This window comes from Manis pentadactyla, chromosome 17 (assembly GCF_030020395.1).
Source record: "Manis pentadactyla isolate mManPen7 chromosome 17, mManPen7.hap1, whole genome shotgun sequence".
In the NCBI taxonomy this organism is placed as follows: domain Eukaryota; kingdom Metazoa; phylum Chordata; class Mammalia; order Pholidota; family Manidae; genus Manis; species Manis pentadactyla.
In genome coordinates, this window is record NC_080035.1 from 51,978,249 (window position 1) to 51,990,044 (window position 11,796).

The following is an 11,796-nucleotide window of genomic DNA, read 5'->3' on the forward strand; positions in this document are numbered from 1 at the left end:
GCACATCTAATTCACAGGTGTGATTTCCATTACTCTAATTTTTTTTTTTGTTAAGGGGCTTAGACTTTTAAAAAATCCCATGTCCCTCAAGGGAATCATTTTCAGAAGTATGGGAACAGACCCCAACATGCATTAGAAACAGAATATAAACTGGCTCTCTACCTCTTGGACACCAGAAAACATGGTTCTTGTACAGCCATTGCAGGAATACATGCCATTACCTATCACAGACAATTTCCCAGCTGGAGAATCTTGAGTTCTGACTAATCAGAGTCGGATCGTCTTGTCTTGCTGCCCCGAAGAGCTGGTCTGTACACACGTCACACTCATTCCTCCCAGTGGCAAAGTTCCAGTAGGGCAAAGCAAAGGACTCATTGCCAGTGAGACGCTAAAAGCCAAGGGCATGCACAGTAAATTAATTCATACCATCAGATATAGCAAAGCATATCAGCAAAGAGCTATACAGGTCTTGACCAAATTCATTGCAAAATTACAAGCACCAAATGCATAGCTTTGACCAACCTGGAGATCTCTTTCCAGCCACAGCAAATGGTACCGGTGCCAGGTAACGAAGGCAGGCCCTTGATGTGAGAAATCAATGGCCTTGTAGGGGCGCCCCGGTCCTAAAACAATTGGGAAACATAGTAGAGATTGCAGAATAGAATTTTTTTAATGTTATGCCTTACCTGGGATGTGTCTGCAAAGCCAGAAATTCCATGATGTTTCCGTTGGGGGAAAAAAACCTGCTTTTGTTATTTCTCTCTCTAAAAACAACAACAACTAAACAATTTTTAGCACTTTGAAGATAAATTCTCCATCTGTTGAAAGTTTGATTGTCAACAGAGATCCAGAGTAATTCAGGTCATTTTCATCTTAAAGAGCCACTGTGGTAGATTTAATTTTCAAGCAACATTTCATTAAGATGAAAGGAAAATATTCAAAGGAACAGATCATTAAGACCTAAATGAAATGTATTTTTAAAAGACATTTTCTAACCTATTTCTTACAATGCACATATTTATAAGGGAGAGATTAATTAATAATAAAGCAACTTCAACTGCTCTTAGTCCTACTTCAGATATTTGTATGGCCAGAGGGCTGTATGGATTTTGCATCAGTCGTCAGTCATTAAAAGCACCAGCTGATGAGCATGGTCACTGTGAGACTGGAAGAGAGAAAAATACATTCAGACCAATTTGGCTGGAACTGCCGCGTTTAGTGAAAAGCTTTGGGCAATTTAATGACCTCCTTACTGCCTGTTCCTCCTTCTGCCCCTTTTATAACAGCTTTTGATGGTTATGTAGAAACTTTAGCTAACTTCAGTCCTTTCCTTCAAAGTTCCTGAAATAACTTCAGAGAGCTGAACAGGCATGAATATAAATTTAATTCCTAGATACGACCAGAAACTGTAGTTTTCTTTTCCTCTTGAAGCATAAATTCCTCTCATAAGGCAAAAATTCCTCAGAGTGGTGACAGGAAAACTATGAAGGTTTATAGCCAGAAGGACCTCCTCATTATTGATAAGGAAAGATAGATGCTTACCTGACAGGCAAGTTTTTTAAAGACTTGCACTAGGAAGTGCTGTTGCCGCGGCAGGCCAGGCAGGCTTTGAAAATGTTTTAATCCAGAACAAAGTTTAATGTTCTCAAAACAAAATGACGGGGGGGAATCAAGTAATAGGGAACCAGGGATAAACACAAGGACAGACAATTCCCAGTGAGACTGACTACTCAGCGTGAGCTCTGTGTCTGCATTCACCCTGACCCCAGAAGTTGGGGGAATTACAGGTCTAGACAAGGTTTCAGGGCTGCACCGAGAAGAACCTGGCATGGAGTCAAGCCCCCCTGGAGCACACTGATGTCTGTGGGAGACCCCTGACAGAACGTTAGCTGAGGACAAAGAGGGACCTCCTAGATTCATAAAGTTCCTAACAGACAACCCCCCATTCCAAGTCGTACCCAGGCCCTGATTTTGAGCATCCATCAGAGTAGGGTGCCTTTTTCCCAAGCATCCCACGTAACTGTGATTCAAAGGGCTAAGCCAGGAGGAACTCTCCGTTGCTGGCTCAGCCTCTGCTTTTCCTTGACGATACCACTCTGGAAAAACTTGGGCATCCCAGCAGCGCATGGGCCTCATAAACGATGGCCTGAAAGTCTAAAGATTCATACGTGTGCGCTCAATGAGATTTACGCTTCCAACACGTTCCCACTCTGCACAAAGAAGCTGCATGTGCTTTAGCACGTGTTCAGCTAATTCCTCTAATCCTAGGAAAGGGTCAGAGAGTGCTTCCCTGGCCAGATTTAGAAATGTTTTCTGGAATCAAAAGGAATTTGCCTCCACTTCACCAACTCTTGTCTTGGAGGGTTAACAGCTTCATAGAGAAGAGTTTAGGCTTTGAACCAAAGCTACCAGCGAGGAAATTTTCAGAATGTCTGCAGCCAAGAAATTGCTCCCTCCTCATGTTGGGCAGCAGTTTTAAATGCTAAGAATCCCATGACTTTCATAAACCTACTCTTTCCTTGAGGTTGTACTTTAGTCAAGTGGCTTGCCTGATATTGCTTCCCACCCATCTCCCCAATCCCAAGCCTGTACTAATACACCTTAGGCTAAGGAAAAAACCCACCTAGTAATGTGTCTCGAACAGAATAATAATGGAGCCACACAAAGAAATCATAGATGCTGCAGCTGGCAATCTGCGGCTGGGTCCCGTTGGGCCCGAGCAGGCCCAGCCAGTGCTGGGTGGTGATCACGTAGTCGGGGTGCACGGTGGCCTTCGCCAGGTCTAAGGCACCCAAGAACTGCTCCGTCTCCTGAGCGGTCAAGGAGTGGATATCCCGCCGAACAACCAGTGCTTTCTTCTGATTGCAGTAGGGGCCGGTCCATCCAAACTTGCAGACTCCACAGTTGTAGCCGGCAAAGTTTCCTAGTTTATTTTTTTAAAAGGGGAACAATGGAAAAGGAAGTCAGTTTAAGTAGCTTGGAAGAAATGTCAGCATTTGAACTGTGAGACGGAAGGGAGGCAGTGCTTACGAGAAGGCAAAGAAAGCTAGTTCCTTCTTTTACTCCCTTTTGGAAATGCTTGTATCTCCAAGTGACCTGAGCACTCAAGAGTACCTTGGAAACATTCCCAGCAAAGAGACGGGATATGAAACGTACTATACACTGTTATGGGCTGACTGCCCCTCCAAAATTCATATGTTGAAGTCTTCACCTCCGGCCCCTCTGGATAGGACTGTATTTGGAGATGACATTCCTGAAGAGGTAATTAAGCTAAAATGAGGTTATAAAAGTGGCTGCTACTCCAATATGAGTTGTGTCCTTATATGAAGAGGAAACGAACACCAGATAGGTCCAGAGGGAAGGCCACATGACGACACAGGGTGACGATGACCACCTGCAAACTAGGACAAGACCTCCGAGGCAACCACCCCTGGACTTCAGGCCTCCAGAACCATAAGAGAACGAGTTAGTGTTTATCACCCTGCCTGTGGTACTTGCTTATGAAGCCCTGGCAACAGATACATGTGCTGTCCTCCTTGCTGACGTTCCTCTCACGGGTCAGGCAGGGTGTCCCGATTTATGTCTTCTCCACACCCTTTCCCTGCCCCCACTTGGGTGTCCGTGCTGCTGAGGGCTGCTCTCCTGTGACACACTCAAAAGGGCTGACACAAAGTAGTCCTTTGATTTAGAGAAAGAGGAGAATACACCCCAAGCTAAAGATGGAACCCAAATAAATAAACTGGTTTCCAGGAATTTAGGGGAACTCTAACATTAAAAAGCTAGTTTATTTCACAAGAGTTAAGACAAAATCAATGGAGGCTGGCAGGTCATAAAGGTGAATTAGCTGCTATGGTGTCTGAAAGTGCAAATTGCTGCCGGATACCCTGTCTTGTTGCACAAATGTGTCTGTTTTGTCAACCAGGGAATGAGGTCCAGTCCTATCAAGGTCTAAGCATCTTTCTGGTTAGCATCCGAAGTTTAAATTATTATAGCTTTCCCTTGGACTTATCCCTTCTTAGGCTTGATTTTTGCTTTTGGTATGGTCTGCTCCTCATTCCTTAGGTGGCCATCAGTTAAAAAGTAAACACTTAAATCTTATTGGAGTGAAATGCTAAAACAAAAGGAGACAAAAATGCATATCTCTAGGTGATTGAATGGGCTGTGTGAAGCATTTGAAATGGGCACCTGACTTCGTGCTGTCCTCAGCTCCTCTCCCCCATCCTCCCCGACCTGCTCTTCCTCCTGTCTACAGCTTCTCCCTCATGGTCACCATCAATCCCTCTTTGCCTGGGTTAGCCACTCCTTTAAGTTTCACAAGGGGTCCTCTGTAAGGTCATCCTTGATTCCCCTTCAGGGTCAGAGGCCCCCACGCTGTGTTCCCCAGTGCCTCATATTCCCCTCATTGAACTCATCACACAGACCATGGCCACCTACTTGCCCAAGCTCCAGGCACCTGAAAGGCACTTCCGCTGCCCGGGTCCGGGCTTGGCTTTGTACACAATGAGCACTTATCAAATGAATGAGAGAAGTGGAGAGCCAAATAACCACAAGGTACATTTTAATTATTTTACAACTTCCTGGGTCAGTTATACTTCAATGAAGCTGAAAGTTTAAAATTTTTAATTCAAAAAATAAAAATCAACATCAGGCACGTAGTAGATAATCCAATAAACATAAAGTCTTCTTCCTTTCTCCCCTATCCTCATAGATAAGAAAGAAGAACACTCCCTAAAAATAGCTTTCAATAAACTGTAAGTACCAAAGCAGTGGTAAGTGAAAAATACTCTGACCGTACTAGAGAAAGGGTTACCTGGATCTCTAAAGGAAAAGAAAATTTCACAGTGGCATGAAAATAAAATGATTAGCATTTGTGCTATGTAAAGACAAAGCACAGGCTTCATTTTCCACTAAACCAATGGATTTTTTGATGATTAAAGAAAATGTCCTTAAAAAACTGTTATTAGGAAGAATTTATTAAAAGCAATGAATTATTTGAGTTCTATCCTCCTTATACAAAATATCCTGCCTACCCTTACCTAGTTATTTGCTCCTCTATTGTAGCACCATATGAGAACATAAGTAAAAAAACACTTAAAAGGAAAAGTTTTACCAGTTCCAAGATGGAATATCATGTTTTTTAATAGTTTGAGTTAAATGAAAAATGTATGTTGATTACTGGAGTGAAGCTGTTAAATACAGATTATTCAATAATATTTACTGAGCAGCTACTATAGTGTCAGATGCTACACAAGGTGTTCCAGGCTTATTTTCTCTCCAGGTTTATTTTACCTGCTAAGATTGTACAATGCCTGTTTTTAAAACATCTTTAATTGAAACAAATCTCCTACTCTGGCAGCCTTGATAGGAATAGAGTATTTTTGAGGAGTGATGGAAAAAAATGCCTCTAAAGAATACTAACTACCCAAATTTTCAGCGGTTTACCTATGACCAGATGACTGAAAGTGAATGTATAGTCACAGCTCTACAGAAGAAGAGTCATCCCATCCTTAAAAACATTAAGGAATAGCACACCTGAATTTTGTAATAATAGATGCAACACATTTCTACATTTAAAGGCATAAAACTTGTCTTTGAATTTTGGGGTCTTAATGTTGAAACCAAGTAATTCATAACTTGTAACATGACTTTACAGATTTCTGCACTTTCTTTGCCATGATTCTTTTTGGTTGCTAGAACCAAAATTATCTACAATTAATTATCTCCCTCATTCATGTATTCAACAAAGGATTTATTAACTCCTACGACCAAAAAAGCAGTCAAAACCAAGCATGCCTCTCTCTTTCTGTGCTCCCGCAGATTTTTGCACATTCAGACAAGCTGCCATGCTTGGAAACTTTGGACTTAGCCTCTCAGAGCCTGTCATGGGGTATGAGTTCTCTCCTTCAAAGGGTTCCATGGAAAACAAGCAGGTGGATAGATTAGAGCACTTTGAATCATGGTCGGGTACATAGTAAATTCTATATTAAGTGTTATTACTAGTATTATTAGCCACCACCTAACAAGCAGTATTGTAAATATTTGTTTCCAAGTCTGTCTTACTCATCCACTAGGCTGTGGACACCTTAAAAATCCTGTGGGTTTTTCCCCTTTCTTTGTACCTGCAGGGCCTAACATAATTGGTGCTAAGTAAGCATCATTTAGATGGATGATGAAGACATCAATGAATAATTGAATTAAAGGCATTAGGCACTAGAGAATACACATAGAAATCAGGCACAGTGCCTTCATCTTGTGGAGATGAACAGCATCTGCACAGTGAAGCATCAACACAAGTCTAACTGTGGAAAAGTGAAAACAAGAATAAACCGAATGCCGTGGGCAACAGAAGACAAATGATTAACCCCAACTCAGAAGACTAGAGATGCTTCACAGTTATGATGAACAAAGACATCTCCTTTCACAAAACCATACTTGTCCCAAAGGGAAATGTAGGAGTGCTAATAAGGAAGCATTTGTCTAAGGGTGTCATGGGTAGAGGCAAAATGGGTGAAGGAGATTAAGTAAAACTTCCAGTTATAATAAATAAGTCACGGGGATGTAATGTACAGCATGGGGAATATAGCCAATAACATTGTATTAACTTTCATTTCACAACATATACAAATATCAAATCACTATGTTGTACACCTCAAACCAATATAATACTGTGTGTCAATTATATCTCAAAACAATTTTTAAAAAGAAACAAAGAAAGCCATTGTCTGGATTTGAGCTCATCTATGACCAATGTATTCAGTAAAACAAAGAAAAATCCTTTCAAGCATGTCCCCTAGAAAATATGCTAAAACTCTGAAGTGAGGTGCCCTTTGTCTTCTGCAGTTCTAAACCTGGTCAAAGGAATTTGTTATAAAGCAGAAGACAACTGAAAAGTGTGATAACGTGAAAGCCTAGAGTACACAGCAGTTATTTCTTTAATTTAGGTTTCCTAGTCCTTCCTTACATCAACTTAATGTGAGTTATTTTTTTTCCCTTAATCCACCAATAGCAGAAACAAAAAATATCAGAGGGGTCTTTTAGAAGAGGTTGCATTACCTTACTGGGAAATAGAGGTAAGAGAAAAAGGGTGCTCTGATACCAATCTGTCTCCCACTGAGTACGTCCTTGGGAAAAAATTAAAAGACAAATTCTTATACCTACTTAGGACTGGGATAAATAATGGAAAAAGAGTAAGAAAGACCAAACAATTCACGTCCCTACATGACCTACAGCAGCTCAACCTCAGAAGGCTTTAGAGTAAATAAGCTTAAAGAGCAACGATTAGCGAGTTTACAAGGAGCTCTAAATACCCTGTTCCTTTTAATTAGAGATTCTATTATTTTAATAACAATACTTTATACTCACACAGGGCCTTTCATCTACAGAGCTCAAAAGGGTTTTACAAGTGTGGGTTTATCATCATTATCCCCATTTCAGAGACTGGAAAATGGAGGCCCTTAGTCATCTGTACAGAGAAGAAGTTCTCAGACAACTGTTCAAACACTATTTAGCATACACATTTCAAAAGCCCTAAGACAGCTGGAACTAGTATATTCTCAGAAATGCTAACTAGCAAGTTAAGACTTATAAGATGAACGGCTAATGCCCATCTCCTGAAATTCAGCTCTTCCTGACAATTAAGTCCAGTAATTTTTTTGTTTCAATTGATCCCTACAGGAAATAGGCCAGTTCTCCCTAGAAAATTTGAGTGCATAGTTCAGGCCTTTTTCCCCTTCAGAGTTTTTATTTATCTCTATTTATTAAGCTAATGTCTTCTACCAGCTTCAAGATCGTGGATACTATAATATGTTTTTATTTTAATTTTGTGTTATTGTGATAGAACATTTAACATGAGATCTATGCCCTTAAAACATCTTTTTGTTTAATTTTGTTTTTTCTTTTTTTGTTAAGCTCTATTTTATTACTGACTCTAGGAACAATGTTGGACAGTAGATCACTGAACTTATTCATCTTGCTTAACTGAAACTCATGTCCCTTGGTTCATAACTCCCCATTTTGCTTTTCCTGCACCCAGGCCCTGGTAACCACCATTCCACTCTTTGATTCTATGAGTTTGAGTATTTTTAGATACCTCACGTCAGTGGCATCATTCAATGTTTGTCTTTCTGTAATTAATTTACTTTCTTAGCATAATGTCCTCCAGCTTCATCCATGTTGTCACATATTGCAGGATTTCCTTCTTTTTAAAAGCTGAATAGTGTTTCATTTAATGTATATACTGCTTGGCTAGGATGTGGAAAAACTGGAACCCTTGCGCACTGTTGGTGGGAATGCAAAATAGTGTGACTGCTATGGAAAAAAATAGTACAGTTTCCTCAAAAAAGTAAAAATAGAACTACCATTATGATCCAGCAATCCCATTTCTGGGTGTTTATCCAAAAGCACTGAAATCACCATCTTGTAGAAATACATGCACGCCTATGTCATTGCAGCACTATTCCCAACAGCCAAGAGAGGAAGCAACTTAAGTGTCCATCGATAGATGAATGATGTGTTTATTTTTCCATTGAATTAACAAAGTTCAGGGTCATCAATAATCTGGTTGCCAGAAGCTAATCTACATCTCTCCCTTAATAAATTGTGGGTGACCTAGAAACATCCCGGGGGCCTATATGCAAAAGAATGATGATGCCAAAGAAGAGGGTTTGTGGGGGTTCAAGATTAGGTTTAAATTCTGAGGACTGCTTCGCAGTCCATGAAAATGCTACCCTTGGAAGGCAAGCAACTCACTCTTTGGAGGAGAATAAAGTGAAGGACATGTGTCTTGCTTTGGGACACATGACACATCACACAGTGGTGTTTATTGTGTGTGTTAATTACCTTTCCAGCTCAGTCACTAAGGACTTAGCCTGCTTCCCTGAGACTCAAAGGGAAAAACCATCTAGCCAACAGAAGTGGAGTCATCCAAAGCTGTTAATGGGAAGAGCTGTGGCCCTGAATGAGTCGAGGCAGACAAATCACCGAGGAGGGGAAACAAGCCACAACCTGGTGGTGGATCTTGGGGCACTCGTGGTCTTGACAGTGGCTGGGCATGAAAGCCATACACCCTGAGGAAGCCTGGCTTACAGGACAGGCCTTGTTTCTGCCATACTGCCTTGTAGGTAGGTTTATCCTCCACAGCAAGGGAGCCCTTTTTATGCTTTGAAAGTTGGTTGCTGTGACCCTAACTTCCTGTTACTTCTGGAGGACAATGTGTAAGCATTCCTTCAGGAAAGGGAGATTGCCATTTCCCTGCTACTCTGCCACTCTCTGTTCTTTCCATCCCCACCTTAAAAAGAAAAGACAGACAGAAAGTAAAACTTGTGCCACGTCAAAAAAAATAAAGTAGACGATGATAAGAAGGGTTAACAGTTTCATCTGATTTCCTAATATCTTCTGCCCCAGAATTCTATGAAATGGAGAGTCCCAACTTTTGTAAGCTGGGACAGTCTACCACTGATTGATCTGCAAGTAATGTTCTCAAAGAATTTTTGAGTCACAGACAAAGAAGTGACTGTATAGTGAGTGTGTCTTCCAATCACAGGGGTAATATGAAACCTGGTATTTCTCAGACTGAAAAGCCATGAGAATCTACGAGATAATGTCTATGGAAGCAAATGTTCAATTAGCTTAGAAAAAGCCAGATAGTATATATTCAATATGCTATTTAAAACTTTTCTCACAATGAATGCCCAAGGCAAAACGAATCCTTTGAATCATCACAGAATGTTATGAAGCCAAAATTGTCTAAAGGTTAAAAAATCTCGTCTCCTTCCTACAACAACATCACATCCTTTGTACCTTCCCTTAGTTTACCTTTTTACACCCTTCTGTAGCTCAATGACCTGTATTTTCCTATGTCCCAGCATCCTATGAGAACATAAGTAGAAAAACTAATTTAAAAAGGAAGCATTCTTAGGCAGCTGGCCCCTGCAGAGCAGAGTCTGAGGATTTTACCAAAGTTGCCGCTTGCACTTTTTGTGTTTCTCATGTCCTGCCAGCCGCTGAGTGTTTATCACTGCTGTGCACGGCTGCTGAACCCCGAGGGCAGCGCTACCCCAGAGAACTGGAGGAGACTCAGACAAGCCGGGGGAATAAGCAATGCCCGCGGAGATTTCAAAGAAACGGGTATTAAGAGAGATCAAGGTCTAAAAGAGGGACACTGAGCAAATTCTGAAATGCCCACATCCAGGCCAGAGAGAGAAAAAAAAGCCATTGTCTCATAACTCTTCCTTCCCCAGCTCTCTGAAGAAGGTCGTTCTGCCGAGAGCTTTCCAACTTTGGCCGAGTTACAGCTCGGGCCAAGCCGTGCCCTGCCCCAAAACCTGTTCAAATGATTAGAAATGCTGAGATGAGGCCTGGAACATGCCTGCCGTGGACGCCTGTCCTCTCGTTGCCAAGCCTCGCCCGCCCACCTTTCCAACAAGTGCAAACGCATGTCGGACAAGGAGGACAACTGACTGCATCCTGAACAGACTTGCTCTGAGTTTCAAAGCTGAATCGGGAGCCCTTCAGCTTCTCCTTCCAGCACACAAGCCAATGGTGTGCTGGCAGGAGTTCATATAACCAGGCTTGGCCTGTGTAACATTTGTTTAGTTTCCATAACAAGATGTACCAGAGGGTGTGAAGAATATAACTGAGACACACCAGCCTGACCCTATTTGCCACCTACAAAAACACAAACTGGATGTACCTGTCAAAGCCCAGTCTAACGAGCTCTTCCTTAGAAGGGGCTCCTCTCCCAGAGGGTTCTCCCCACCCAACTGGAGCCTGCCCAGCGCTGCCCCCCTCACCTGTGCACCTGCAGGTCCGGTCAAAGAATTTCCTTGGCCACCGTTCTCGGTCATCCAGGTTTCGCAGGACGTAGGGACCACTCCAGGGCCTGGTGTCAGTGGGCACCTCGGCGCACTGGCCCCGGCCCTCCTGAGAGCCACAGACATTGGCCGGCTCCGCTCCCAGTGGCGGGCAGCACTCCTTGGACAGCAGGCTGTCCACAGTCATGCAGACCCGGGGGAACTGCGCCCAGGCTCCAGGCAGGATTCCACAGGCCAGGCAACTGAACACCAGCCCCCACCGAAGGGGGCCCATGGGTTTATAATTAGGAGAACTCTCTCTGGCTCTCCACTCCTTGTGTTTAGACTGCCTTCCTCCTTGTCTTTCACTCTCGAGTTTTTGAGCATTCACTTGGTTTTCAATTTGGGGTCTGGAATATTTTTCCATTTGGTATATTTTTGTTTTGCATTCTATTCCTCTCCTTATTAAAAAATACCCACAAGAATCACAACTCCCATGTGTGTGCACATGGGTATGTGCACATGCACAGACTATTTTATGTGATTCACACAAAACAAGTTTAATTCCATTAGAAGCACCTCCAACAGCCAGATTTAATGAGGGTAATGCTTCTCATCTTCCCCCCGTTAAATCAGGCTTTGTCTAATTGAGTTAATTTACGGACAGCTCCAGTCATACTACTTATTATACTGGCATTTCTAAGCCCCCTCCCTCCTCTTTAGCCCATGACTTTAATTGCCTTGAACTCAGTTCAAAAGCCAAACACCATGCTGCCTTTATTCTGTTTGGTTTGCCAAATCACGGGGCCTTGTGGGGTGGGTGTGTGTAAAGGCTGGGAGAAGCCGTCATTAGTGGGTTTAGCATTAGAGAAACCCTCACTGTTAGCACATGACCCAAAGTGCACAATGAAGTACATACAGTTTCTGGCTTTGTTTCAAGAGGGCAAAACCATCTTCATTATCTAGGCTCATGCACTCCAGCCAAGCTTGTGGCCCCAGACTTCCC

General features: G+C 42.3%; 1 protein-coding gene across 2 annotated transcripts in view; it reads right to left on the reverse strand.

Annotated features, from left to right (window-relative positions):
* The window catches only part of DCT (dopachrome tautomerase), a 29,536-nt gene extending 18,070 nt beyond the window's left edge, over positions 1 to 11,466 (reverse strand). For both annotated transcript variants that reach the window (XM_036893872.2, XM_036893873.2), the window contains exons 1-4: positions 10,791 to 11,466; positions 2,624 to 2,923; positions 523 to 623; positions 222 to 388 (exon numbers count right to left, since the gene is read on the reverse strand). In XM_036893872.2, the coding sequence (XP_036749767.2) occupies positions 222 to 388; positions 523 to 623; positions 2,624 to 2,923; positions 10,791 to 11,217 (995 nt within the window). In that variant the 5' untranslated portion in view covers positions 11,218 to 11,466. The remainder of the gene's footprint in view (positions 1 to 221; positions 389 to 522; positions 624 to 2,623; positions 2,924 to 10,790) is intronic.
* Positions 11,467 to 11,796: the final 330 nt, after the last annotated feature.